Consider the following 25583-nt stretch of genomic DNA (forward strand, 5'->3'; position numbering starts at 1 on the left):
CACATATGTGAATGATGGGGTAGGCGTCGTTTGATGTTGTGTTTGGCACAGATCCGCTCAAAAGGAATTCACATCAACATCATCGAGTTCGAACTTGCTTCCAAAAATAGAACACAATAAAAAAATTCCAAGTCATCATCATCCGATGAATTCCTCGTTTTTTTCATCCTCTCCATTTGCATCCAACACAAGTGTGTTGGTTGGTTCTTCCGAGCCAACCATCCATGCTCAATACTTATGTGATGTATGCAATTCTCAACCTGTTGGAATCCGATATCATTGTGAGGACTGTAAAAACTATGATATGTGCGAGAATTGTTGGAAATTTAGAAGAAACGTACATCCATCCTTTCATAACTTTTCAACCCATGGAACATCGGGTAGTTTTTTGACCAATAATAATTCATCATCATCATCTAATAACAAGCCATCCATTATTCCGCCACCATCTAATAGTACTATACATATTACATCTAATAATAACAACGTGATGAATTCTTCAAACATGATGATGAACGTTCCATCGTTTAATACCATGATGAACACATCAACTATTTCATCATTTCGGCCACCATCAACAAATATTCCTAACCATCCATCCCTACAGAGTGTATTTTACAACCCAATTCCAACAAGTGGTCAACCAACCACCACCACTTTTTCAAAGCCTTTCAATGTGCCCACCCCTTCCTCTCCTAGCGTAAAATTACCAAGCGGAAACGTTATTCCATTTCAACCACCAACATCAACAAGTAACAGCAGCGGAAGTAGTAGTAGCAGTACAGCCACCAACAACAATAACAGCACTCACGTCCACATCAATCACTCTCACACATGTCAATGTTGCAACAAGAAAATTCCAACGAGTATCTTTCAGTGCGAAACGTGTTTTGGATTGACACCAAGTGAAGATTATTGTCTCTGTAGAGAGTGTCACGATTCATTCGAGGAGTTCAACAAATCAGGAGCAGACATTAATCCTATTCATCTTGGGGACCATAAATTTAAGGAATTTTTGGATTACAAGCAATTAAAAATTTGGAAAAAAACAAAGGAAGAACTTGGAAATCAAAAGACTGGAGGCAAGCAATATTCTGAATTACAAAATTTAGATATTGACGAAGATCATTTACTATGTATTGTTTGTTCAGAACAGTTGAGAAATATTGTGTTCCTTCAATGTAAACATTGTGTTTGTTGTGACGGATGTGTGGATAGCCTAAAGAAAGTATGCCCTATTTGCAGAACTTCGTCAGATCATATCAAAATATTTTGGGCCTAATTGCCCAGCATTAGTAACATGGCAATGGATCATTTCATGAGCTTGTGAAAAGAATCTTTCGACATCTAAAATAAATTATTATGACAGAGATAGACCACCACCGGTCCTGGTTTTTGCCGCCACAATTTTTTACGAAAAAAATGTCATCGGCAGCAACAAAACCAATTTATGGGTCTCTTCCAACAACGGAGGAGCAAAAACAACATTTGATTCGGATCAAAGAGGCCCAAGAATATCTTGCAAGTCACAGAGTGAAAGAAATTTATTCAAAATTGGTGTATGAGTTGGTTGTAAATAGGCCAAATCATGCAGTTCCTTTCATGATTGAAAGGTTAAAGGAAATTAAAGAGATCGGACTAGATAAACCAAGGCAACCAAAGCCTAGACTAATTTCTGTTGTCACCGATTGTAAAGACGATTTTGAAATCAATCAAGCCATTAAACATGCAGCAACAGATTTCAACATGAAAATGTACGTGTTTTGAAATCAATTAACGTTGAATATTTAATTGAAATTTTCAGTATGAACACAAAGAATTTTGCAAACAACCAAGAACTAAAATCAGATTTGGAAGAATATATGGAGGTGTCTAATTATAGAGATTTTCTGATGCTTCATTCACCTTCTAATATTGCAGAACTAATTAAAATGGAGGAAGAAATTATAGAGTTTGACATGTGCATCTATTTTCAGGATACTTCTCTACCTCCTAGTCCTGTAGTTTCGGATCTGCAAATTGTTCTTCAATACTTTGAGGCCGTTGGAAAATTTAATGTTATTCGAGTAACAAAAGACACGGAGGAAGAAAAGATATTTGAAGCTTTAAAAAACATCATCCATCCTAAACTTTGAATGCTCAAAAACTTGCCACATTATGTTTAAGGAATAAAAACATTTAATACTGTTAGATTTACAAATCTTCATCATAGTAGTCGTTGTAGCGAGACCGATATTTATCCATGGTCTTTTGTGACTTTCTGTCGTCCGGATCTTCTTCCTCTTCATCCTCGCTGATATAGTATGTGTCAGGAGGAACTTCATGCATTTGAACAGAAGGAGCACCTTTGATATGATTTAAATTTTCTAAAATCATGTTCTTATACTTTTCTAAATATTCTAATGAGTTCATGTTTTCCATAGTTGATGGTTGAAGGTGCAAATTATAGTCTGGACCAAAGTATTCAAAGTAGTCATTATATGGCATTTCACTTTCAATATCAATACCTAGAAGAACAGAGGTTTCATAAGTCCAACATCTAGCAACATTTCTGACAGTGTAACCACCTCCGCCTAAAACAAGTAATGGCAATCCAAATCCTTTGACAAATTCAACACAAGCAGCATGACCTTTAGTCGTAAGGTTGAAGCATCCCAATCTATCTCCTGTCAACGAATCAGCTCCACACTGTAGAACAACAGCACCAGGTCGGAATACTTGCATTACCTTTTCTATAACTGGCTTAAAAATGGACAAATAACTTTCGTCATCAATACCATCTTTCAAAGGGAAGTTTAGAGAATAGTACTTTCCGGCTCCAGCACCAATATCTTTGATATCACCTGTTCCTGGGAAATATTGTTCTCCAAATTTGTGGAAAGAGACTGTCATCACACGATCTGTTGTATAAAAAGCTTCCTCAACACCATCACCATGGTGAATGTCAATGTCTATGTAAAGAACACGAGCATGGTACTTTAACAATTCTAGGATTGCCAATACAATATCGTTGATATAGCAAAAACCGCTAGCTTCGTTTTTCTTGGCATGATGGAGTCCGCCAGCCCAGTTAATAGCAATATCACACTGCTCATGATTCAGCTTGACTGCTGCTCCAATGCTACCACCAGCAGAGATCTTACAAAATTCAAAGATACCATCAAATACTGGGCAATCCTCACCAACGTTAAAGGCTTGTAATTGTTTTTGAAAATCGTGCATGTTGTCAGGTGTAACTTTTTTCAAGAAATCAACATATTCATCAGCATGGAATTTACACATTTCTACTTCGGACGCAGGATGTGGTCTCTGTTATTGATGCGGAATAAAAGTGTTGTTGGGCCATCACCATAAAATTGATCACAAATTTTGATACAAATTTTAACAACACCGACGGTTATTACCGATTTTCATCTTTAAATTTTTTACTTACATAAACTTCCATGTGTTTATAGAGTCCGTAGTTTAATAAAAGGTTATGGGTCATCTTGATACGGTGAGGCTTCATTGGATGTCCTTGTCCGTAGTAATAATTGCCCACATCTCCATCATAGAAGTAGGAAATGTTTGGTTTGCGCATTTTTTTTTGTTTTTAAAAAACTTTTTCAAGTCTATGTTCAATTTATTGGAATCTCACAACAATATTGAGTACTCAATATCCATAATCATCAACAAACCAAAAATGAATCAGTGGACAGATTGCAAAATGTTATTTTTATATTTCACAAGCTGCATTGTCACAATATCGTTCTGGTGTTGGCTCTTGTTTTAACGTTCGTTCCTGTGAGAGTGGACACGTCGTTTTAAGCTTTGATTTCATTTCATTGTATTGCTCTTCCGTGATCGGTTCATAAGGCATTTGTGGATAAGGTGAAGAATCTGTATCCATCATTGGTAAGAAACTGACACCCTTCAATTGATATTGGAAATAATCAAGTGCATACTGGATTTGTGGTCCTTCAGTTTGTGGATTGAAGGTTATGGTTGCAGATACTTGATTGTCTGACCAATAACGTTGAAGGAATGCAGCCAACGATAATTGTTCCCACATGGAAAGATCTTTGGCTGTCCTAATTCCTTCACCACAATCAATTGGAAATTCCACAACTGTAGTTTGAGAGTCACTCACAGCAGGTTCCGTGTGATATCCAGCGTCGGCGAGTGCCTTGACAAGAGGTGAGTTGGTGGCCAGTCGTAACCTTCGAACATAGAATCTTGAAATAGGGTAATGCATACCAGGAGTTGCACCTGCCAATAAGCTTACTGTTCCACTGGGTTTAATGGACGTAGTCTTTATGGATCGAGGAATAGCCAACCAATCACTAAATGTTTTGTCGTATTCTTGAATGGTATCATAACCAACTGTTGCCCAACGCCTTAACTCTTCAATTCCTCTCTTTGTGATAAATTGAGCAATACCACTCATTGAACATCCAATTCTTCGGTTTCGGAGCATGACACGATTCACTTCAGGCCAATGAGTTCTTCCAAGAGTGACTGTTTTAGCATACAAAAACGCATATTTAAGAGTCTTTTGGAAATCTTCTAGAGATTGATGATTATTTGGAAAAGTCTCAACAAGACAGCATAACTCATAGCTCTCAAGAGTTTGCTCGAGGCATGGATTTCCACCACTAGCTCGATGATCCTTATTGTCTTCTATTCCATTCATTCTTGAAAACTGTCTCATGTTTTGTAGGTATGCAAGTCCTGGTTCTCCATTTATCATCATTCTCTTTGCAACGTTTGAGTAGTCCATTCCAATTTGAGCAAATATAGAATTATTTGAGGTCCAACCATAAGAAGCACGATGTGGATTCTTTTCGTAATTTTTCAAATCAATAAATTCTTCAGAAAATGGTTCACCAAAAGCAATTTCTGCAGATCTTCTTATATTACCAGAAACCACACATTTTCCAATGTAATTCATGAGATCCACAATCACTGTTACAGAAATTGGTTTTCCTGCATTCTTGTTCAATAATTCTCGAATATTTTCATGTAATTCTCTCAATGATTCTGGACCACTACTCACTCCACCAAATCCTCTAATTGGAGCACCAGCAGGCCTAATTTTGGAATAGTCAAATAACTGAGGCGCATGTCCGTTAAAGTATGAATCAAGTAAAACTTTCACACTTTCAACCCATCCTTCTCTAGAGTCAGCAATAATATTCATGATTGGTTGCTTTGTATTGTCCACTCCTTTGATAACAATAGAAGACTCTCCCTTTGTATCAAAGCCAACTCCAACACCAAGCATACTCATATCCATAAGAAAGACAAATGGTTTCAGAGGATCTTCTTTCATAGATTCAGTACTCACGAATGCGCAATTGTTAAGTGCTGCATAAAGACCTCTCTGTTCAGTCAACGGAGTTCCCATTCCCCACAAACCTCTTCCACTCGGTAAGAATTTCATATTAAATATTCTGTCATACATTTCTTGTGCTGATTTTTGAGCCTTTCTAGAATTCCATCCAAGTTTGTGATTATCAATCCAATTTTTTTGCATATTGTAGGTTCCGTTTACTACTCTCTCAACTGTTTCATACCATTCCTCATTTCTATTTTCTTCTTCAATGACTCGGGAATATGTTCTTTTATAAACAACTTCTCCCAATCCATTAAATCCGAAAGGAGGAGGAATATTCTTATACTTTTCAACAAACGTTTTACTCAATTTAAATCTGTAACCAGTATAATCATTTGGTGTGACAGAAGTATCAATAGTCATACTAGTCGTGTCCAACATTCTCTGTTTTTTGAAAAGTGGATGATCATGAGACACTTCAACGTTTGATGAATGTAATGGTTGCTGATGATTTTGGCCAGTTTCTTGTTCACTTTGAACTCGGGAGCAAGTATGATATCCGCAACTCGTCTTTTTGTTTTGTTTTTGAAAACAAACAAATTGTGGTGATGAGTTCGAGTAAGTACTGGAGAATCTTTTCAAGGAGGATTCCGTGTGATGATGAACATTTCCGTAAATGCCATTTTTGTTTGTAGAAAGAGAGGAGTACTTTCTGATGAAGAGAGTACTACTGGGAGCACTCTGAGCAAGAATTTGTTGTTGGAGGTTTCCTTTCCGAGGTATCATCAGAACAGAACCACTGGTGTGGCTTCCATGACAACGACTCATCGTTGCCATCAAGGCTTGACGCTTGTGCATTTTTTGATGATGGAAATTCTCAATGAAAATGATGAATTTTGATTGGATACCTCTGAGAGTGGATTGGTTAATGTGAGAGCTTGTTCTCACAATTAATGATTGGGTTTCGGGTGTTTGATTTGTTGTTCATTCATGTTCAAGGATGAGAAAGAATCAAGAAACCATTGACTTCAATTTGGATTCAAAAAACCAACTTCAAAAAAATGTTCTTCAGCAATAGAACCCAAAGTTCCCGATATCATCGATCATCAAATGATCCTTCCGTCCAACAACAACAAGGATCATCGATAGCTACTCTCGATAAAAATCATCCCAAGGCAAGAACATTGTGGATGGGCGATCTGGATGATTCTATGGATGAAGACTATGTAAAAAAGCTCTTCGGGAGTGATATAAGACCTTCTATTGTTTCCGCAAAAATCATTCGGGATAGAAACACAGGAAAATCAGCAGGATATGGATTTATTGAATTTACAACTGTAGAAATTGCCAAAGCAGTACTTGAAACATACAATGGTAAAACAATACCCTCACTTCCGAATAAGATTTATAAATTGAATTGGACCGCTCAACCTGGAAATGTTCATATGCCGATGAGCCATACACCTAAGCCAATGGGAAAAGACGTCGTTTCTGTTTTTGTTGGAGACTTGGCTCCTGATGTGGATGATTACATGCTCGAACAGGCTTTTAAAGCTAAATATCCATCTGTGAGAGGTGCTAAAGTGGTGCTGGATCCAAAAACTAAAATTTCCAAAGGGTATGGATTTGTAAAATTTGCGGACGAGGAAGAGATGATGAGATCAATGACAGAAATGCAAGGAGTTTATATTTCTTCCAGACCTGTAAAGATTCATCACGCTACAAATAATTTTAAAAGTCAAGGAATGGGATCAGTTGGAGGAACAACATCACTTTTTTCTAATGCCATCCCTCAAACTTTTGTACCTCAAATACCTCAAACAACATCTACATTAGGAGATGAGCCAACTACAATCATATCTACTGATCCATTGGAGCAAGAAAACACAACTGTTTATGTCGGAAACTTAACTCCAACTACAGATGAAAAAGTATTGAGAGAATATTTCCAAGGATATGGTCCTATAACGTCTGTAAAAATACCGACCAACAGTAATTGTGGATTTATCAATTTCACTAGGACGGAACATGCTGAAAGGGCTATTTTAGAGATGAACGGTATTGAAATTCAAGGTAATCGAGTAAGAGTATCCTGGGGTAGGATGCATAAAAAGCAGCAAAATCAAATGGATGACGAAACATTAAAACAACGTCAGCTCCAAGCCGCTGTCACAGCATTTCAATTTCAACAACATCAACTTAAAAGTATGCACGAGAAAAAGATGAAAGAAGAGGAAGAAAGAAAAAAGTTAGAATTTGCAACTAGGTTTATAAAACCTTTTGACATTCTTCAAGACAACCAAAAATTTCTAGATGAGAACAACTGTATGGATGTCGACATGTATTAAATTATTATTTAATTTACATTTTAGCTGGTTTTTGATCCTTTGATTTTTCGTCTTTCAACTCCCTGTCTTTGACCTTCACATCATCGTCATAGTTCTCACCTTGAGAAGTGCAACAACAACAACTGAAATCTCCAATTCTGTCCATCTTGAGCTTTCCCAAATAAATTTTTCTTAAACGGTCACTCATGAAGTAAGGTCCTTTCACTTCGTTCGGATTAATGTACAGCTCGTAGCTGACGCAAATCAGGATTGTGTCAATGGCAATGTCGTACAAGTTCATAAATAGAGAAGCAATGAGGAACGTTATGACGCCGGTAACCACAGAAGGGATTATACCATATTCAACCACAGGTAAAACAGCCACAAGAAATTCATATTTGTTGTTCAAGTCAATGATCAGGTAGCAAATAACAGAGCTAATAACAGTGATTAAAACTCTTCCCAAGAATAACACAACATCACTAATGGTATTTGTGGTTCCTACTATTAAGATGTTTTCCATTACAATCATAAATCCTCTTGACGAGCTCATTAAAAAGTTGCTTCCGTGTATGGCGATCATTAAATAAGCGTTCTTATTCATGAATCTAACTATTTTCTCTACAACCCATAAAATAGCATCAAATACCTTAATAATCCAGTTGGCCACAGTATTTTCTTGGGCTAGTTTTTGAAGTCGAGTTTTTGCTTTCTTGAACAAATATCTAATCATTTGCACAATAGCAACAACCAAAGATCCAAATATCATAGAACCAATGTGGTATCTGATAACTCTCCAAAAAGATTTAAATACTGAAAACTTTTCAGTTTTTTTGTCGTTTCCAATACCACCAAAGTACCATCCTGCCACAACGCCAGCGATGGTAGTGCATGCAATAGCTTCAATGAACGCCACTCCCCAGAAATACGCAAATAAATTGTACAGCCCAAGCACCTGCAAAGCCGTTGTTCCTTGATCTATAGTAATAGATGTGTTTGAAAATTTGGTGGTGTTCATGAAGGTAGAAATTTCGTTCATGTACTCGCTCCATCTTGGGTCGTTTGCAGCAATTGTGACTGGCTTTTGGGCGCTTTGAAGGAACACAGCAACCACAGCCCACCATACGGTCAGACCACAAATGAGCAAGAAGGAAACTGCTGGAATAATGATAAGTGTGGGAAATTTGTTCACAGCCCTACTACCTTCCTTAATGATAGCAATTGCCTTTCTAATTCTTCCCCAGAGGAAGATCATGAGAACAAGATAAATGAGTAACAGCCCAAGAATGGTTCCACCAATACCCATCCACCATTGTGAAGCAGTTCTCATTGTTGTATCAATTACTCCGTTGGATTCAGATTCGATGTACTTTTTAACGCCAATGTATAGAATGTAACCACCAGCACACCCCATGACCAAGGCAACCACAACCAAAATAACTCTAACAACAATTCCAACAAATAATCTCATAAACAAAACAAAGGTAAAACATAAAATTAAGCTCAAAACAGAGGATATAAGAATAGGAAGCCATGATCTCCACACTTCTGACAAACCTTGCTTCAAACCATTTGTGACCTTCATTGTTTGTTTGAATGTTGTTTTTGTGACAAGGTCCATTGTGGTATTATCGAGCACTGGGATGCATCTTTTAAAATCTATGAAAATTTTCATATGTTCAATGTTCATTCCTCATACAATAATAATTTCACTTACATATTTCGTGAGTAAAGTAATTAAAATAGCAACCATCTCCATCATATGCTTTCTTTGCACGAGTTAATGGGTTTGTGTCATTCACTTCATATTTACAAACAACAGAATCAAGAACTGCCGTTGAGAGAGGATTCAAAATACTAACAACAGATGATGGACATTCCTTAACGCAAATACCCATTCCTAAAGCAGAGATAAGTCTTGCGGTGGTGATATCTTTTATCTGTTCGGGTCGAAACTCGAAAGGATACCACAGATACGTTTTGTTTCGTAAATCTACAATATTATCATTTCCTTTTCCGATTGCGTAACCACACATATTTCCTTCATAATCAATTGGTTCAACCAGTGCAGCAGGATTTCCGGACCAAAATCCAAATCCTGCAATCACAAACATGCCTATCCAAAATAGAATAAATACAGGAATACATAGCACGTCGGTGCATGAACGTTTTCTATTGACTCCATACTCGGAGGGTATTTGCTTTTTATCAAAATCATCCTCCTCTGTTTTCTCTCCCTTAGTGCAACAGGCTAACTTTTTCATTTTGCAGAGTATATGATGATCAAGTTGGTCGGGAGTGATTCAAGGAATAAATGGTGGTGAGGATGTTGTTACCTTTGCGCCTGAAGACGGTTGTGTCGAGAGTGGAGGATTTTGTTTTGAAATCATCTCCCTAAACGGTCATTAAAACCATCTCCCGCCCTTTCAAGTACAACTGTTTGCCGTTGAATTCCCACAACACACAACAAATGAACAACCCTTAATTAACCGTGTGTTGTTATGAACTTGAGAGAGAGATAACAAGAACAGTGGGTGTTCAACAGTGACTCCTTTTCGAAGGTACTTGTTCTCATGTGGTGTTTTGAATGATGCGGTAGGTTTGAATTGTGTCATCATTGAGCTGTTAATAATACAACAAATATGTACGTATGCACAACATGTGTGGTGGTGAGTGAGCGAGTGAATGGTCGATTCAATAAATAGTGCATAGCTTTACTCAGTCGAGGAGTTTGTGGGGAATGGTCAAAGTATTCATCACCTATATACCATTATAGGCACTACTGCTCTTACTAGTTCACTTTGACCATAGCTTCTGGATCTTGTTCATCTTCTTCGTCACTGATATCAATACCAAATCCAGGTCGTTTGCTATCATTTTGTTTTGTTGTAATAGTGTGGTCCATAGTGGTAGTCGATTTTTCATTAATGATTTCATCCAATTCTTCTTCATTCTCCAATTTTTCATGAATACTCGAAGAGTCATCGTGTGTGGTTTCATCATCTTGTGGAACTTGAGAGTACCTTTGAGTTGGTTTCTTCTCAATATGTTGTTGTAATTGAGCTAAATTACTCTTTCTAAACACAATCATGATGGCACTCATCACAATCAAGAAGATGATGCTCCAAACGGATTCAATGGTCCAATTCGTCTCCCATCTCTTATCAAACTTGAATTGATCTGAATTATCAAGTAATACTTGAGTGTAAATGAGCCAAGCCAAAGTAACCATGAGATAGGCAATCATGATCGAGGTGAGCATGGCAAAAACTTTCCATCGATCAGATTGATTCTTTTTCTTCAATTGTCTCATTAGTGAAGTCAATTCCGCTAAAATCCAAATAAAAGCAATCACATCGAGAACTACCACTGGTGTTGATAGCAAACTTGCAACAATGGGACTCATCACATGAACCTTAACGAATAACAAGTCAACAATTTCATAAGCAACAACAGCAAGGCAATAACATAGACCATAGGCCCACAATAGAAATGATTTGACACTACCCAAGTAATCTCTGATTGATCCATAACCAATACACAAGAGAATAATAAAAATTCTACTGAATAATTTTCTGCACATGTGGAATAGAGATGAAATGGTAAATAAAAAGTTATTGTTTCTTCCCTTGACATCCATATGTTGAAGCATGGCAAAGCTGAACGAATTTTCTAATAAAAATAAAATCAAAACGACGACAATCCAAACAACAATGGCATAAGATTTCACCTTAGGTTTCTTTTGTTGATGGTCGGGAATAGTTATGCTAGAAGCAGCAGGTGCTTCATCTTTCTTTCGATTGAATGTCATGATTAACTTTTTGATACATTGAATTCCAAAAGGTCTTTGACATTCAAATCCTACTCCGAAAATGGATAACATGTAAAGCATTCCTATCACAAATACTACAATTGACATGATTCCATAGAAGGGTAAATTATCATAAACTTCAGCACTTAAATGACCGAATGGATTCACATATTTGATGGATCCAGAGGTAATGGTCATTGATTTAGTGTTGCTATCGGTGTCACAGTTTAAAATAATTGCATAGTAAACACCACTTTTTGTGAAATCTTCATATTTTGCATGAATTCTTGTTGTAAATTCGGTGAAATGAGATCTTTCAGGAATAAAAGTAGTAGAATCACAAATTTGATCCAGAACCACTCCGAGAGAATAATAATTTTGGCTAAAAGCAGATGAATTTTTGTAAAAAGTTTCCAAATCATCACTATGAATTAACATCCAATACATTTTGTCTTCAACATTTTGTTCGTGCTGAATTGAAAGGTCCACTGTGAGCGATGGCTTTTTCAGTTTTGAAAAAACAGCAAGCGAAGAAAAGGCATATTTTTCTGTTGCAATAGCAAATCTATCAAAAATTAATTTTTTGCTGAACATTGAGTATCATCATCCTACCTTTTGACAATAAAAGATCCGTAATGCATTTTTGTATTCGTAAATGAAAATATTTCGGATTGAACAAATTCTGTCATCATGGCTAATGTCGTGATGAGGATGACGAGCATGAGAAGGAAGCGTCCGAGTTGGTGGTGCTTTGGTTTCATTTTTTTGACTTTTCGACAAGATTCAGCATTATACAAACTCTTCAGTACCAGGGACTCTCTCTCATCGGTTATACGACTGTGTTGCAGAGGAAAATAAAGTTAGAACGATAAAGGTTCAATTCAGAAGTTGATGTTGATCAATATAGTGTTGAACCAATCATGATCTCAATCGAACAAAAAAAATGTACTTGATTTTAACCACAGGTGTGATTGCCGCTTGTGTTGCCGTGTTGATCATTATTTATTTCCAGAGTCTTCAAAAACCCAAAGTGAATCCGAATACAACAGATCATCAAACAAAGGAGGAACAGCAGCCATCATCCTCGACGATAAGCACTTCAGACTTGAAGAAGAAACAAAAAGGTTCTAGTGCAGTATCATCGCCAGCAACATCGGAAGTTATTGATCATGAGTTGCTCATTGTAGAGGCTTCAACCATCAAAGCACAGAAAAAAACCAAAATTATTGATGATGATGTTATTGATATGAGTACATCCAAGCATTATACTGCAATTTTGAAAAAATCAGTGAAATCTGTTCGACTGTTCCGAAATGAATTATTAGTGAAGGATAACAAGAAATTCTATGACATTGAAATTGGTAACATTAATGATTATGGAACTTGTATTGCATTAAATCAGGAGGGAGATATGCTTGCTGTTACCATTGACTATGACAATTACGTAAAGATTTTTAAACTAAATACCTCGCTCACAACATCACACCAAATTCATGAAAAGCCTTACTCGCTTCCTCATGAAAAGGCCATGATCAAGTCACTAAGGTTTTCTCCAAATGGAAAGTATTTGATCGCGATGATGTATGGCTGTGACGACATATCCATTTATAATGTGAAAAATGGTGAGCGCGAAACAATTAAGAGCGGCCAACTTCAGAATTATATGTTTTGTTTGACAGACTCTTACTTGAGCGTTGCTGGCTTCTCTTCAACTTTAAAGGTTTTTAAAACATTCTTTGAATCCACAACTGAGACTGATATGGATGATTCCAAGAAAAATAAGAAAAAGAAGGAAATCGTGCATGTATCAAAAGGCAACACCTCAACTGTTGTCAAGCACAGAGAGTTGATGGGTTGTAAAAGTAGCGTTTCATTTGTTGATATTTATAACGACCAGGCAATTGTAACGACTACGAAAGATGGAGTAGTTCGACTCTTTGACCTTGAAGCCATGGAACGTAATGTCATTGCTGAAGCAGATATCAAGATATTGACGAACGAGGTTGTTTCAAACTTCTCTCAAGTATTTATGTGTTCTGAAACAACATTTTGTGCAATTGGCTTGAATAGCGAAATTGTTTTCTTTGAAAGGGATGGAAAGACATTCAAACTCAAACAATTAATTGACAAAACTGTTCAATCAGGTGCTTCCCTTCTTGCTGCTCAACTCAATCCAAAGAGAAAAGTATTAATCACATGCTCAAGTGACGCATTTATTAGGCTTTGGAAGGTGCCTTCTCAATAAAGGCCAAATTTATGGTGTTGATTTTTTGCTTCTCATCTCAATGGAATACAACAGAGAATCCACAAGTCCGCCTATTTCAGGTTGTTTGTGACTCTTCTTAGCTCCTCGTTCCTTCACCATCTTCTTCAATTCATCATGGAAGACGTCCTTACCGGAGTCCTTGAAAGTTGTGAAATAATGATCAGCATTTAACCACCCCATAGGATCATAAATAATGGTGTAAGTGTAGGTACACTTGTTTTCAGCCGTCTCCTCCACCATAAAAGCTGTTTTGATTTCAGCTCTCACATACGTAGAGCCCTCTGACACTTTTGGATTATTGATAGACCTTGAAACACATAAGAATCTCTTATGCTCAGGATCCCTTCTGCAGCAATAGGCATGTATTAACTCCCTGTCTTGCTGTGGGAAGCTCATTTTGAGGATTTCTTGGTAGATGGCATGAGCGTATTTTCCAACCTTAACAAAATCAATCAAATTTGAGGAATCAATTGTCAATTCTCTGCACTTGAAATATTCAGGATCTATCCATAAATTAAATAATGCCTCTGCACTACAATCCATTGTATAGTGATATTTAATTTGAGTGTGTCGTCTTGAGTTGCTGAGATGGTTATGGTCAACTTCAGGCGAAAGGTAGGTTTTGCCTTCTGGTGTTTCTGTGAAAACTCTCCAGTCAGCAAATGTAGTTAACCCTTCAATACGATGTTCAAATTCCCAGTCATTGAATCGATGGTTCTCTGTTCAAGTTCGATCGTAAGTTCACTCACGCCGTCAATATCGAAAATGAAACTGCAATTCACTTACCCAAGTTGATAATTTCTGTACCGCATTTTTCGCAAAATAGAATGAATTCTTTTTCATCCTCTTCTTCTGTGGAGTCATGGGTTGAAGATCCATCTTTTCCAACTCTCAAAAACTTGAACAATGTATCAGGATCTTGTTTTTTTAGCTTTTCTAAAAATGTTAAAAAAGGTTTAGATTTTAAGAACTTTGGAAACTCGGGCTTCAACGTCTGTGAATGATGGGAGAATTGATCATTAATGAAAGTTTTGAATTCTAATATCGTTCATCGATAAACCTACCTTGACAGACAAATTAGAAAAGTTATCAAATAGATCCACGGGACAAAAAGAGATGTTGCATTGTTTAAATTTAAGTTCGAATGGGCCAAATGCATTCTTCATAAATTTAAATTTGAGACGTCTTGGAGCATCTTCAGCTAAAAAAGTCGTAACTAAGTGAGACGCAACAGCATATCTTTCAGCAATGTTAGTATTTGGTTTGAATTGATTAATGACTGCCAGATAGAAGTCTGCGATATCTGTTTTAAAATCTGTCAAGTACTCTTTCATGGCAGCAACAAATTCTACATTTGTTACAAGCTTTGGGAAAGAATAATTATCACTTCTGAACAAATCGATATTGGCAAATGGATCCGTTACCTCCTCTATAATTGATTTCATTTGTCCTCCTAATAACTGTTCAATTTCTTCAATTGTCAAAGTAGAACTTAAATGATGTTCATTATTCAAAAGATATGTTTGGCACACTCCCTTTCCTGAACAAAGGCCGCTAAGAATAATTCACTACTATTGAAATATACCTACCTTTTACATCAACCCTTCGCTCCTCAAAGTCAAAACCAATATCATGCACACGTTCATAGGTTGATCTTGACAGATGCACTCGTCCAGGGAGCGAGGTACTCTCCATTCGTGATGCCATATTAATTGTATCCTGTCACAACGATGTTTAATATCATTCTTAATAATTTCATACTTACTCCCCATAAATCATAGGCGAACTATTTCCACAATAATGTGTTTTGCAAAATTGTACGATTGAAAACTTACCTTTTTAGTACCAATGACACCGGCAACAACACTACCAGTATTCATTCCCATACGAATATTGAACTGTTTGTTTTCCAAACTCATATCTTCTCCTTCTTTGACATCAGCAAAGAGTCTTCTCTTGAGTTCTGGATTGGTATGAATTTCTTTGATTTGCTCGACGTTGTAGTTATGAATGACTGTCATTGCATCGATTGCAAAACGAAGCGTTCTCTCAGGATGATCCTAAATTTGTATATCATTATTTTGGAATTTTCGGTGATTAAGAAGAGGTTTTGAAGAAATATTTAAAGTAAACTTACACTTTGTGGGTTATTATGTCTAATATTTACAAAAATGTTGGTACAAGTCAAAAAACGCTTCTACTTACAAGCTATTTGAAAAAAGAAGAGAAAATATTAGTTGAATGAATTCATCCTACCATTCACTTACCCTCCAACACAAAAATAGGCGTCTCCAATAGTTTTGATTTTTTCCAAGCCATACTTGTCAGTCAATGAATCAAATTCGCTCACAACCACTGAAAGCATCTTCACTAAATCGATAGGTTCCATGTTGGATGAAAGTTTTGTAAATCCCTGTTGATTTCACGTGTTAATAGAAATTGCTATTTTCCAGGAATACATACCACCAAATCGCTGAAGAACACAGTGACGTCTAAAAACTTTTCAGCAATATATGTTTCTCCGCTCTTCAATCTTAGAGCAACAGCTTCAGGTAATATATTCAAAAGCAAACTTTCAGACTTCTTTTTCTCTTCCTCCAACAAAGTTTGTTGCTTCTTCTCTGAAGTGATATCCTACAGAAATGGTATTAAAAAGTAAGAATTGTTGATCATCTTTCACATACCTTAACAAAGAATGTCACCACTGGATTATTTCCAAATAATGTTGCAAAGAAATTAATTCTTGCAGGAAACTTAGTTTGATTCTTTCTAAAGCAATCAATTTCCACCGATTCTGAATTTTGCTTATCGTTATTGTATTCCAAGTTCAAATTTTTACACATAATACCAATAATAATCTTGACCTTTCCAACGGCTTCTTGATCAAACAATGTGAAAACTCCCATTCCTTTTGCATCAGTGGATTTAATTCCAAACATTTTCTGTGCAGAAGGGTTGAACAACTCAATTTCTCCCTTCTCGTTACACAAAATTACCCCATCTACTGCAGAGTTAAGCATATTAGATACTCTTGTTTCTTCGTCGCCACCTGATCCATCATCTTTCATTTTGGATCTTCCTAAAAATCCCTTGCCGTTGCTTAAATCATAATGTAAAACATAATTTCGAAGTTTTTCATTTGCATCCAAAATTTCCCACGGAATGTAGTTTAGCATGAGTCGTAGCTGATGAATATTTCTCCAGTGAGAGCTACAGGCGTCATACAGAAAGTAACCAAATATTAATGTTTCAAGAATCCCAAAGATGGAAAATAAAATGATTATCACCATGTCAGGTTTGGCAGTTAGATAGATGAAATATTCCAAGAAATCAAGCAGACGGTTAGTAGTTTCAGTGGCAGTTAAAAAACTTTCCATATAGTTTTGAAAGATAGTTTTTGGAGAGCTTACAAAACTATCACTTTGAAGAGTTTCTGAAAGTTGATCACTGTTGATTACAAAGGTGGTAATCCAGTGGTTTAACCCATCACACGCCATGGCATTAGTGGCATTGCATTGAGTTGTTCCAGTTAAAGAAGAAATATATTGAGTATAGGATGGTAACTTTGATAGATCACTCAATTCAGTGTTCCAAGTTTGTTGCAAGTCTTGGAGTAATGGATGAATTTCAGAGTACATAGTCGAAAAGTTCGTTAATGCTGCTAATGCAGGATCATTCAGAGATGAGGACCGATCCATTTTGTTGAACAAAAACAATTCTGCTAGTCTTGATTGAACCTTTTGTAGCAATAATAAGGTATTTGTAATACCACTTAAACTTTGTATGGTTGTGGCTGCGTAATTACTGATTGTAATTGTTCCAGTGCAAAGTAGCGAGAGACAAATGACGGTACAAAATATGAGAGCAAAGCCATATACGACTACCATTGTTGATGGTTGAATGGTAGAATTATTGCTTCTAGCAGCATATTCATCATCTCCTCGTTTTCCCAAATAATGATATATTTTACCAATGATATTCTTTGAAATATATAATTCTAATAGCTTAATGAGTTGATTTGAATTTGAGCATTGATATTTAGATACTCCAACTATCGTACAACCAATCACAAGATAGACAAATACAGTACAAGCATAATAAATTAAATAAGCATTGGCATATTTTCCTGCAGATACCTTAATATCAGAAACCGCTTGTAGGCAAAAAGCTTGAAATGCGTTCTCTGCTCTATCTCTGTTTAACATTAAAAACATGACGCTAAAACTTTCCAAAGTCTTGTTATAGTCATCAACCCCATAGTTGTATATTATTTGTTCATGATTCGTAATCATGTGAACAATATCAAATACTGTTGCATTTTGAATAGTGCTGGTGGTAAAGAGCGGTGTGGATGTCATAGAGCCTTTTGAGTCCAGTGCTGGTATTAGAATTTCGTATTTCTCGTTCACATAGTTTTGAATATTTTTGCTGCTACTTTTTTCTTGGTCAATTAGAGCTTGTAAGCTTTGAGAATAAGCTCTTAATCTTGTTTTGTGAAATTTAAAACCTTGCAATGCTTGATCATCCATTCTACCGAATACTTCCAAGAGTGCCTGTGTGGTTCTCAACTCGCCAAGTAGCAACGATGACGCTCCTAAGGGGCGGCAACTTTCTCTTGATGTAATGATATCTTTAGTTGCAAATTGAGAAAGAATTACGCTCAGCACAATTGACGAGATCACCAAAAAGGCGGTCAAAAATAAAAAAAAACCTAACCCAAGTTTCTGGAGTCGGTGAGGTTCTGGTAAGCTTAATGCTGATCTAAAGAGTAACTCTTTCTTTGCTGCTGCATTGTTTTCCACTCCATCAAGGGGTATTTCTAAATTTTCGGAAGAACCGGACATATTCTTTGAACCAAATCCAGATAAACTTAAATTTTCTGCCTTGTTCAAAGAGAATTCGTTGATTGATAACAAATCTTGTCCGCTGCCGTACGAGTGATCCTTCGATTCTTTGATTTCCTTTAATGGTGCGATCTTATTGGTTTTTTGTATCCTACTTCCTCTTCTACGGCGATTTTGCTCTTCATCCTCAATAGAAAGAGCTTCTGTCATCAGTTGTTGTGATGACTCCTTATCGAATACAAAATTCTCTAAAAAGTAGGCATATAGGCGCAACAGTTTCTTGACATTTCCATAACTTTGCATTAAATTTTCATACATAACTTGACAATTCTTTGTCATGGAAGCTATCTTTCTATTAATTTGTTCTACCTTATCGTAGTTGATCACGTCGCTCATCAATTCTTTGAAAAATGCTCGATGTAAAAAATTTAAGTCGGTGTGATTCCGTTCCAGGTTTTCGAGCACCTTTCTCAATTCTAACATATTCTTTTTGTTTCTTGAATTTTCATAATCAATAAAGTTTTCAATTTCAAAAACTATTCTTTCGATATTAAGCTTTTGGTAAAAGTTTGGATGATTGTTAAGCGCTTGGTTTAGGATCCTAATTCCGTTTCCTTCTCCTTCAATAAAATAGGTCAATAAAATGGACGCTGTCACTAAAATTTCAATGTTTCCGAACGACTTATTATATACAAGTCCCTTCACAAAACATAAAGAAAGTTCCAGGTCCGAATAATCATTCGAAACTGTCTTAGAGAAGGTGCTGGATCGAAGAAAAAAATCAAGTTCTCGTATTTCTTTCTTGTCTTCAAATTCTTGAAAGACAATAAAACAAGCCTTTTCCATAGAGTTACCATTTTCTAACACTATCGCTAACAACTCTTTTCGAACTCGTTTCACAATCAAATATTGATAAATATACATGAACACACATCCAATGACGAAAAATAGAGTGATTATTCCAAGCGTCATTATAGTCATTCCCAATCCAAGAGTCCATTCATTTGAAACATTGACCAATGAAGAGATGAGAGAGCCAACAGAGGTACCACATTTTCCACAAATCACCCCAAACATGACTGAATTTTCACCAAACCTTGCATAAGGAAGTGACTGAAAATAAAGATACGAGAGTGTAACGGCGATCATGACATGAATAATGGCTCTCACGTATCCTAATGAAACTGGAATAAAAGAAACCAAGAATAATTCCACACAAGTCAAAGTCCAGAACCCAATTTGCATATATGAATTCTTTGCAATGAATAATCCTTTCGAAAGAGCATGAGTGTTGGGAAGAATGAACATGGCCATAGGAAGAATACAAAAAAGCAGTAAGCATCCGATAATGTTGAATACCAGATAGATAACGTTCTCTGAGGAGTAGCACGAAACCATGTTTTTTCCAAACCTGACCAGATAATGATTAGAGTTGTTGCTATTTTGTAAATCATACCAACAGTCGGTAAAGCTTGTCATCACAAAGGTCATCACAAGGGCCACAACCATCGCTATTCCGAGTACGATTTGTACAACTACTTTGATCTTACCGTAAAAACTGTTGGAAAGTAACATGTACCTATACGCAATGATCATTAGAAGTATACACAACACTAAAAAGCCAATGCATATAAATCCTAGTACGACCATACCAATATAGGGCAGTCGATCCAGTGAGAGAGATGTTCCATAATTAAGGACGTTGAAAATCCAACCTCCATAATATCCCCATTTGTAGTAAGGCTCGCTTGTGGGTTGAATATTGGATGTACCGTTGCTATTGATGACCATCATTCCTATCGTATCATCCATGGTGATGGTTGGAATAAACATTGAACTGATCATCATGTATAAATGAAAGAGCGCCATTCCAGCAACCAATCTCCAATCATGAATTGGTTCCTTATTTTGCAAAGACAGCAGCAACACAGTTAATCTTTCCCACAATCTGCCGAGCAAAGAAGAGGAATCACTGTCCCCCTTATTGGATGAACTTGATGATTTCTCTCCATTGGAAGACGACTGCTGTTGTTGATCCTGCATCAGCATCATCATTTGAGGATTTTTGTTTGAAAAGTCGGCCCGACATCAGCAGAGAGAAAAGAACAAATTAGTTGTAGTTGACGCACAAAATTACCAACAAATAATTATTCAGCTTTTAACAACTATAGCCTGTTTCAATAATGAGAAATGAAAGAGTTTTAACATCGTCCATTCGAAGCCTGAAATTTTTAATTATTGATCGATATTTCGCGAACGCGAGTCAGTGAGTAGCCATCAATACTGAATAGAACCATTTTTGTTTTTGATTTAAAAAACATTTTCAAACAAAAATGATCACCCAAGCATCTCGTTTCATCACTCCATTCCGAACAACTGCATCCAAATGTTGTAGGAGCAATCATAGTACCGTTATTAATTCTCCACTTTCCTATAAAATTCGGACTAACATTTGCCCACTAACGACCACAACAAAATACAATCAATCCACTTGCATCATGATGGCAATACATAATCATAACAACAGATATTTCAGCTCGAATGTATTAAAACAACAACAAGAATCCCTATCCTCTTCAAAGAATGCAACTGTAGATAATAATGCTAATAATTCTCAAGATTTATTGATTACTGAATCGTGTGGTAGAAGAATCACAGAAGTAAATGAAAAGAAAGGAGATCCTGGAAGAATGCTCCGAGTGATTGTCGAAAGCGGAGGTTGTAGTGGATATCAAGTTGAGTTTACTTTTTCAAAAGAGATTGAGCCTGGCGATCAAGTCTTTTATCATCCTTCATATCCCAATGCAAAAGTACTTGCTGATGAAATTACAATGAGTTTTATTAAGGGAAGTACCATTGATTTTGTGGAGTCAATGGCCAAAACAGCCTTTGTTTTAGAAAAGAATCCAAATGCAGAGACAGGATGCAGTTGTGGAACTTCTTTCAGTGTCAAAGCGAAATAATATGTTCAACATTAACGTTTAATAATAATTATTTTGAAATTGTTCATTTCAAATTGAGAGCGTGATTAAAGGAAAATAAAAATGTCTCAAAATGAATCTCGACATTTTCTCACGAGCCGACATGTGTCTCGATTGCACTCCGTCATTAATCATCTTACCATGAATTCACCATCTCGGAATATATCTGATGATTCACATTCACAAAGTAATAACAATTATTTTCAATCTCACCAATTTACAAATACAACACTCTCAAGACCATTCCGAACTCTTCACACTGGAATTATTAACGATCCCGATGCAGTTCATTTGGAACGAAAGAAACCTCTTCGGTTGGAATTACGAAAATCATTTTATGAAAATAGAAACACGTTCGAGAGCGTTACAGAGTCAACAAATTCAACCACTCCTCAAACATCGACACAATCATACCCTTACACTTCCATTTTAATATTGGATCATGTTTTTCATATTGCAAAATTATTACAAGCTCGCCACATTCATCTCAAATACGTTGAACAAAGTGGTGACACTTATATCATGTTTAGAACAGATCAAGGATTGGTTCCATACTCAACAATTCAAAACAAACATTGGATTAAATATTTATTAATGCATGCAACCGGCAAAGAGGAATACGAAAAAGCAGGAGAAGGAGAGTTTAGATTGGAGGTGATGACAGAACGAGACGGAAGACTAGACTTTACAGTGAATATCGTGTACATTCAAGGAGGTGTAAAATTAACATTGAGTTTTATTAATGTGTAATTAGAGTTTTTTTGAGAATTATGGAAAGTATTCAGAAACCAACATTGGAATGTTTAACTAGGGTATATGGTAATGTTATATTTGGTGACATAACCTGAAGTGACCATTGGTAAATATTCTCCACCTCCCCACATGTCTGCCAAATAATCATAGGCTTGATCTAATGGATTTCCAGAATTACCTAATGGAATAATGAAATAGTCATTTCCAAAAGTTATTACTTGTCTATAGGAGACACTGTGAGTGGTTCTTAAATCTTCAAAAGAATTCAACGTTGGATTGCTATCTGTTGGGGTCTTTAAATCAAATCTCACAGTTTGACTATTAGGAACTTGCCAACCACCTCCAATCTTAGGTCTAATAACACGGTTCACAAAACACTGAACAGGTGACTTGGTGAGAAGTTGATGTTCCAAACTGATGTAGTGAATATCTTGCTGCCATCTTGGGATCCCTCCAAACTTGTTTTGACAGAATTCAAGTACCTTCTTCATTGCATAGATACCATATTCAATACATGATGAGTACTCATTTGAGCTACATGCAACATCTGTGTTGTCCATCATGATTTGTTTGAGATAATCTGCTCTAAGCAAGCTAGTTTTTGTTTCTGCAAATGGAAGCAATGAAGCTTGTGCTAAAAACAAATGGAAAATTGATGACTCTTTGGATCCATAGGATGTAACTCCATCCCATACAGTCATCTTTTCAGTCCACTTGTATAAATTACTAGTTTTGTCTTCGTTTTTGGAATTTAACGTTTCCAACATTTTCACAAAAGCAAATCTCAATGACTCAAATGCCAGTGATTTTCCATCCAATTGGACAGCCATCATGTGCTCATAACCAATCTTTTGTAATGTTGAGTTTTTAACCAAACTTGCAAGAAGCTCAGTAATTCTTTTGGCCCTAAACTCAAAAGCATTGTCGCTTGTTACCTGGTAAGGATATCCAGAGGGAGCCAATCGGTTGTTTGCTGTCACTACATATCCCTTTGCGGGGTTGAATGCATATGGAACCTTATCAAATGGAACGTATCCATCATAGTCCCAAGTTGAAACGTCTCCTGGAACCGGAAACTCTCCAGTGTGACCCGTTCTTCGAATAGGAGTAGCTCCGTAAATGGCTGCTGGGAACATACCAATATTATTTTCATCAGCATAGACGTAATTACAAGAAACGGACGTGATAAGGGAAAGTGCTTGCTTAAACTCTTCAAAATTTCTTGCCTTCATGGTTTTAAAATATCCATCAAAGGTGGTGTCATTGTACTCGAGAGCTTTCCAACGTAAAACAATGGGTCTGTGTAAATCACCATTAGTGATCATTGTGTCAGCAGATGCCCAATCAATGTTATCTAATCCAGCAATAATATCATTCACAACAGGTCCAAGATGCGTTTTGAATACAGGAACATCCACAATATCATAACTACCTCCCTTCTTCACTTTCACTTGCTCATACTTAAACTGGAAAGGACGAGCAACACCGTCATAGGTATAGTAATAGGAGTTTTTGGTAATGTCATTTGATGTAATACTAGTCGACGGATTCATTTTCATCACATATAAATCTTGGTTGTCTGGACCTGAAACAGTAATTCCCCAAGCAATATCCGAGTTTCTGCCAAGAGAAATACCAGGAGTGTTCACAAAGGAGCATCCTCGCAAATCTGTTTTTGATTCTGCGCTTTGCAGATGAAGTAAAATCCAAATACCTGGAGCTGAAATTGTAAGATGAGGATCATTAGCCAGCATTGATTTTCCAGTACTTGTGTGATTCTTGTGAATAACCCAAGAATTGCTTGCTTCTTGTTGAGCTAAAAATCGTTCAAATAACTCTTGTTGGTCTTGATTAACTCTCAATAATTGATCTCGGAGAGCATCTTGAGCAGATGAATCTCTCAATCCAGAAATAAAGGTTTCATAAATATCAGCAATAGAATGGAAATATCCTTTGTGAGGTGAAGAATTTTCTGAAACTTTCTCTGCCCTTCTACTACTAGGATCTTTCTTTGGAATGTAAGCAGCACTATTATTGAAATATAATCTATATTCCTGAGCTAAGTCACTAGCGACATCAGTATTCAAGTTCAAATCATCCTTAGTTAAAATTGTTGTAATATTATTTGGAGAAAAGGCACCATTAATATCTCTACTGAATGTCGACATTGGTGGGAATAATCTTTCAATTCTAGAAACTGAAAGGCCTTGTTTCAACATTCCATATCTAATCACTTCGCTCTTAATATTTAAACTTAAATCCCACGAAATGAGCTTACACCAACCAATGCTGTCAATTACTGTCCATTTCTGTGGCCGATATCCGAAAATAAGGTTGAATTCGGGACCTAGTTTTTCAATAGGAGCTCGTTCAATAAATGCATTCACTCCATCTGCAAAAGCTTGAACGATATCCAAAGAGCTCTTTGATATGAATCCCGAATTAATATCATTAGTCACCAAATCCCTAAATCCCATGACTCTAGCAAATTTATCAATAGACAATGCAGCAGATCCAACAACCTCACTAAGAGTTCCATTAAAAATTCTACGATTCAGTTCCATCTGAAACATTCTTTCTTGAGCAGTGACATATCCCTGTGCAAAATACATATCATAGTCAGTTTGAGCTTTGATGTGAATAACACCGGATGGTTCTCGTTCAATAACTACTGGTTGTTTTGTTCCCATTGAATATAAATCTCCATATCTTGTTGCAATAGTTGACTGAGTCAAACTCAACACCACAATTGTGAAAATTGAATTCAAAGCAAATGCAATAGCTCCAACAATTAAAAAACTCCAGAACACAATATCCAGCACTTTTTTGTGATTTTGATAACAATTCAATGTAGCACTCTCTTCATGCGTACGTGGTGTCAATTTAGCTCGTTCTCTTGAAACATGTTTGATGGTATTTACTGTTTTCACAACCTGTTCGTCATCCTCATTCGCTCCATTGTTTTGGGATAACGAGGAAAGAGTTGATTTAATTTGATTCATCTCTTGAGAGTGCTCCTTTTCTAGATTCCTAGATTTCAATATCTGCTCATTCCGATACAATCGATTGAAAACCACCACCCAAAAGTAAAACACAGCCAAACATACAAAGGCTATGACCGTAAGTAAAATACTAATGATGAACTCAGCTCCAGAACATTTAAAACAAGTGGTATAGGGATGGATAGTGATGATGAGAAGGAAACATATAAAAGTGAGAAATAAAAGTATCGGAATGAGAAGATAACGGATCGTAAAGACTGTATAGAACCGTACGGTTTCCGCAAT

At 36.4% G+C, this 25583-nt stretch overlaps 12 protein-coding genes across 12 annotated transcripts; 6 read left to right on the forward strand and 6 right to left on the reverse strand.

Moving 5' to 3' along the window:
* Positions 1-145: 145 nt before the first annotated feature.
* FDP41_000481 (uncharacterized protein) lies at positions 146-1282 on the forward strand (the record flags this gene model as incomplete). The annotated part of the gene is made up of 1 exon (XM_044708265.1): positions 146-1282. One exon carries the CDS (start codon positions 146-148, stop codon positions 1280-1282), a length of 1137 nt encoding a protein of 378 aa, XP_044569295.1.
* Positions 1283-1422: 140 nt separating this feature from the next.
* On the forward strand, positions 1423-2135 carry FDP41_000482 (uncharacterized protein; the record flags this gene model as incomplete). The annotated part of the gene is made up of 2 exons (XM_044708276.1): positions 1423-1754; positions 1805-2135. The coding sequence occupies 2 exons, from the start codon at positions 1423-1425 to the stop codon at positions 2133-2135; spliced, it is 663 nt and encodes a 220-aa protein (XP_044569296.1).
* A 58-nt stretch (positions 2136-2193) lies between these two features.
* Positions 2194-3580, reverse strand: FDP41_000483 (uncharacterized protein; the record flags this gene model as incomplete). Its single annotated transcript, XM_044708287.1, has 2 exons — positions 2194-3309; positions 3434-3580. The coding sequence occupies 2 exons, from the start codon at positions 3578-3580 to the stop codon at positions 2194-2196; spliced, it is 1263 nt and encodes a 420-aa protein (XP_044569297.1).
* A 135-nt stretch (positions 3581-3715) lies between these two features.
* Positions 3716-6172, reverse strand: FDP41_000484 (uncharacterized protein; the record flags this gene model as incomplete). The annotated part of the gene is made up of 1 exon (XM_044708298.1): positions 3716-6172. One exon carries the CDS (start codon positions 6170-6172, stop codon positions 3716-3718), a length of 2457 nt encoding a protein of 818 aa, XP_044569298.1.
* A 203-nt stretch (positions 6173-6375) lies between these two features.
* On the forward strand, positions 6376-7662 carry FDP41_000485 (uncharacterized protein; the record flags this gene model as incomplete). Its single annotated transcript, XM_044708309.1, has 1 exon — positions 6376-7662. One exon carries the CDS (start codon positions 6376-6378, stop codon positions 7660-7662), a length of 1287 nt encoding a protein of 428 aa, XP_044569299.1.
* Positions 7663-7675: 13 nt separating this feature from the next.
* On the reverse strand, positions 7676-9905 carry FDP41_000486 (uncharacterized protein; the record flags this gene model as incomplete). The annotated part of the gene is made up of 2 exons (XM_044708320.1): positions 7676-9300; positions 9359-9905. 2 exons carry the CDS (start codon positions 9903-9905, stop codon positions 7676-7678), a joined length of 2172 nt encoding a protein of 723 aa, XP_044569300.1.
* Positions 9906-10432: 527 nt separating this feature from the next.
* FDP41_000487 (uncharacterized protein) lies at positions 10433-12213 on the reverse strand (the record flags this gene model as incomplete). The annotated part of the gene is made up of 2 exons (XM_044708331.1): positions 10433-12017; positions 12065-12213. 2 exons carry the CDS (start codon positions 12211-12213, stop codon positions 10433-10435), a joined length of 1734 nt encoding a protein of 577 aa, XP_044569301.1.
* A 182-nt stretch (positions 12214-12395) lies between these two features.
* On the forward strand, positions 12396-13697 carry FDP41_000488 (uncharacterized protein; the record flags this gene model as incomplete). Its single annotated transcript, XM_044708342.1, has 1 exon — positions 12396-13697. One exon carries the CDS (start codon positions 12396-12398, stop codon positions 13695-13697), a length of 1302 nt encoding a protein of 433 aa, XP_044569302.1.
* Positions 13698-13706: 9 nt separating this feature from the next.
* On the reverse strand, positions 13707-20605 carry FDP41_000489 (uncharacterized protein; the record flags this gene model as incomplete). Its single annotated transcript, XM_044708353.1, has 10 exons — positions 13707-14437; positions 14505-14712; positions 14783-15258; positions 15308-15437; positions 15484-15504; positions 15554-15778; positions 15856-15874; positions 15986-16131; positions 16182-16352; positions 16403-20605. The coding sequence occupies 10 exons, from the start codon at positions 20603-20605 to the stop codon at positions 13707-13709; spliced, it is 6330 nt and encodes a 2109-aa protein (XP_044569303.1).
* Positions 20606-20895: 290 nt separating this feature from the next.
* On the forward strand, positions 20896-21525 carry FDP41_000490 (uncharacterized protein; the record flags this gene model as incomplete). The annotated part of the gene is made up of 1 exon (XM_044708365.1): positions 20896-21525. One exon carries the CDS (start codon positions 20896-20898, stop codon positions 21523-21525), a length of 630 nt encoding a protein of 209 aa, XP_044569304.1.
* An 81-nt stretch (positions 21526-21606) lies between these two features.
* FDP41_000491 (uncharacterized protein) lies at positions 21607-22293 on the forward strand (the record flags this gene model as incomplete). The annotated part of the gene is made up of 1 exon (XM_044708376.1): positions 21607-22293. One exon carries the CDS (start codon positions 21607-21609, stop codon positions 22291-22293), a length of 687 nt encoding a protein of 228 aa, XP_044569305.1.
* Positions 22294-22346: 53 nt separating this feature from the next.
* Positions 22347-25298, reverse strand: FDP41_000492 (uncharacterized protein; the record flags this gene model as incomplete). The annotated part of the gene is made up of 1 exon (XM_044708387.1): positions 22347-25298. One exon carries the CDS (start codon positions 25296-25298, stop codon positions 22347-22349), a length of 2952 nt encoding a protein of 983 aa, XP_044569306.1.
* Positions 25299-25583: the final 285 nt, after the last annotated feature.

The sequence above is a fragment of the Naegleria fowleri genome (assembly GCF_008403515.1).
Source record: "Naegleria fowleri strain ATCC 30894 chromosome Unknown tig2, whole genome shotgun sequence".
NCBI lineage: Eukaryota > Heterolobosea > Eutetramitea > Acrasida > Naegleriidae > Naegleria > Naegleria fowleri.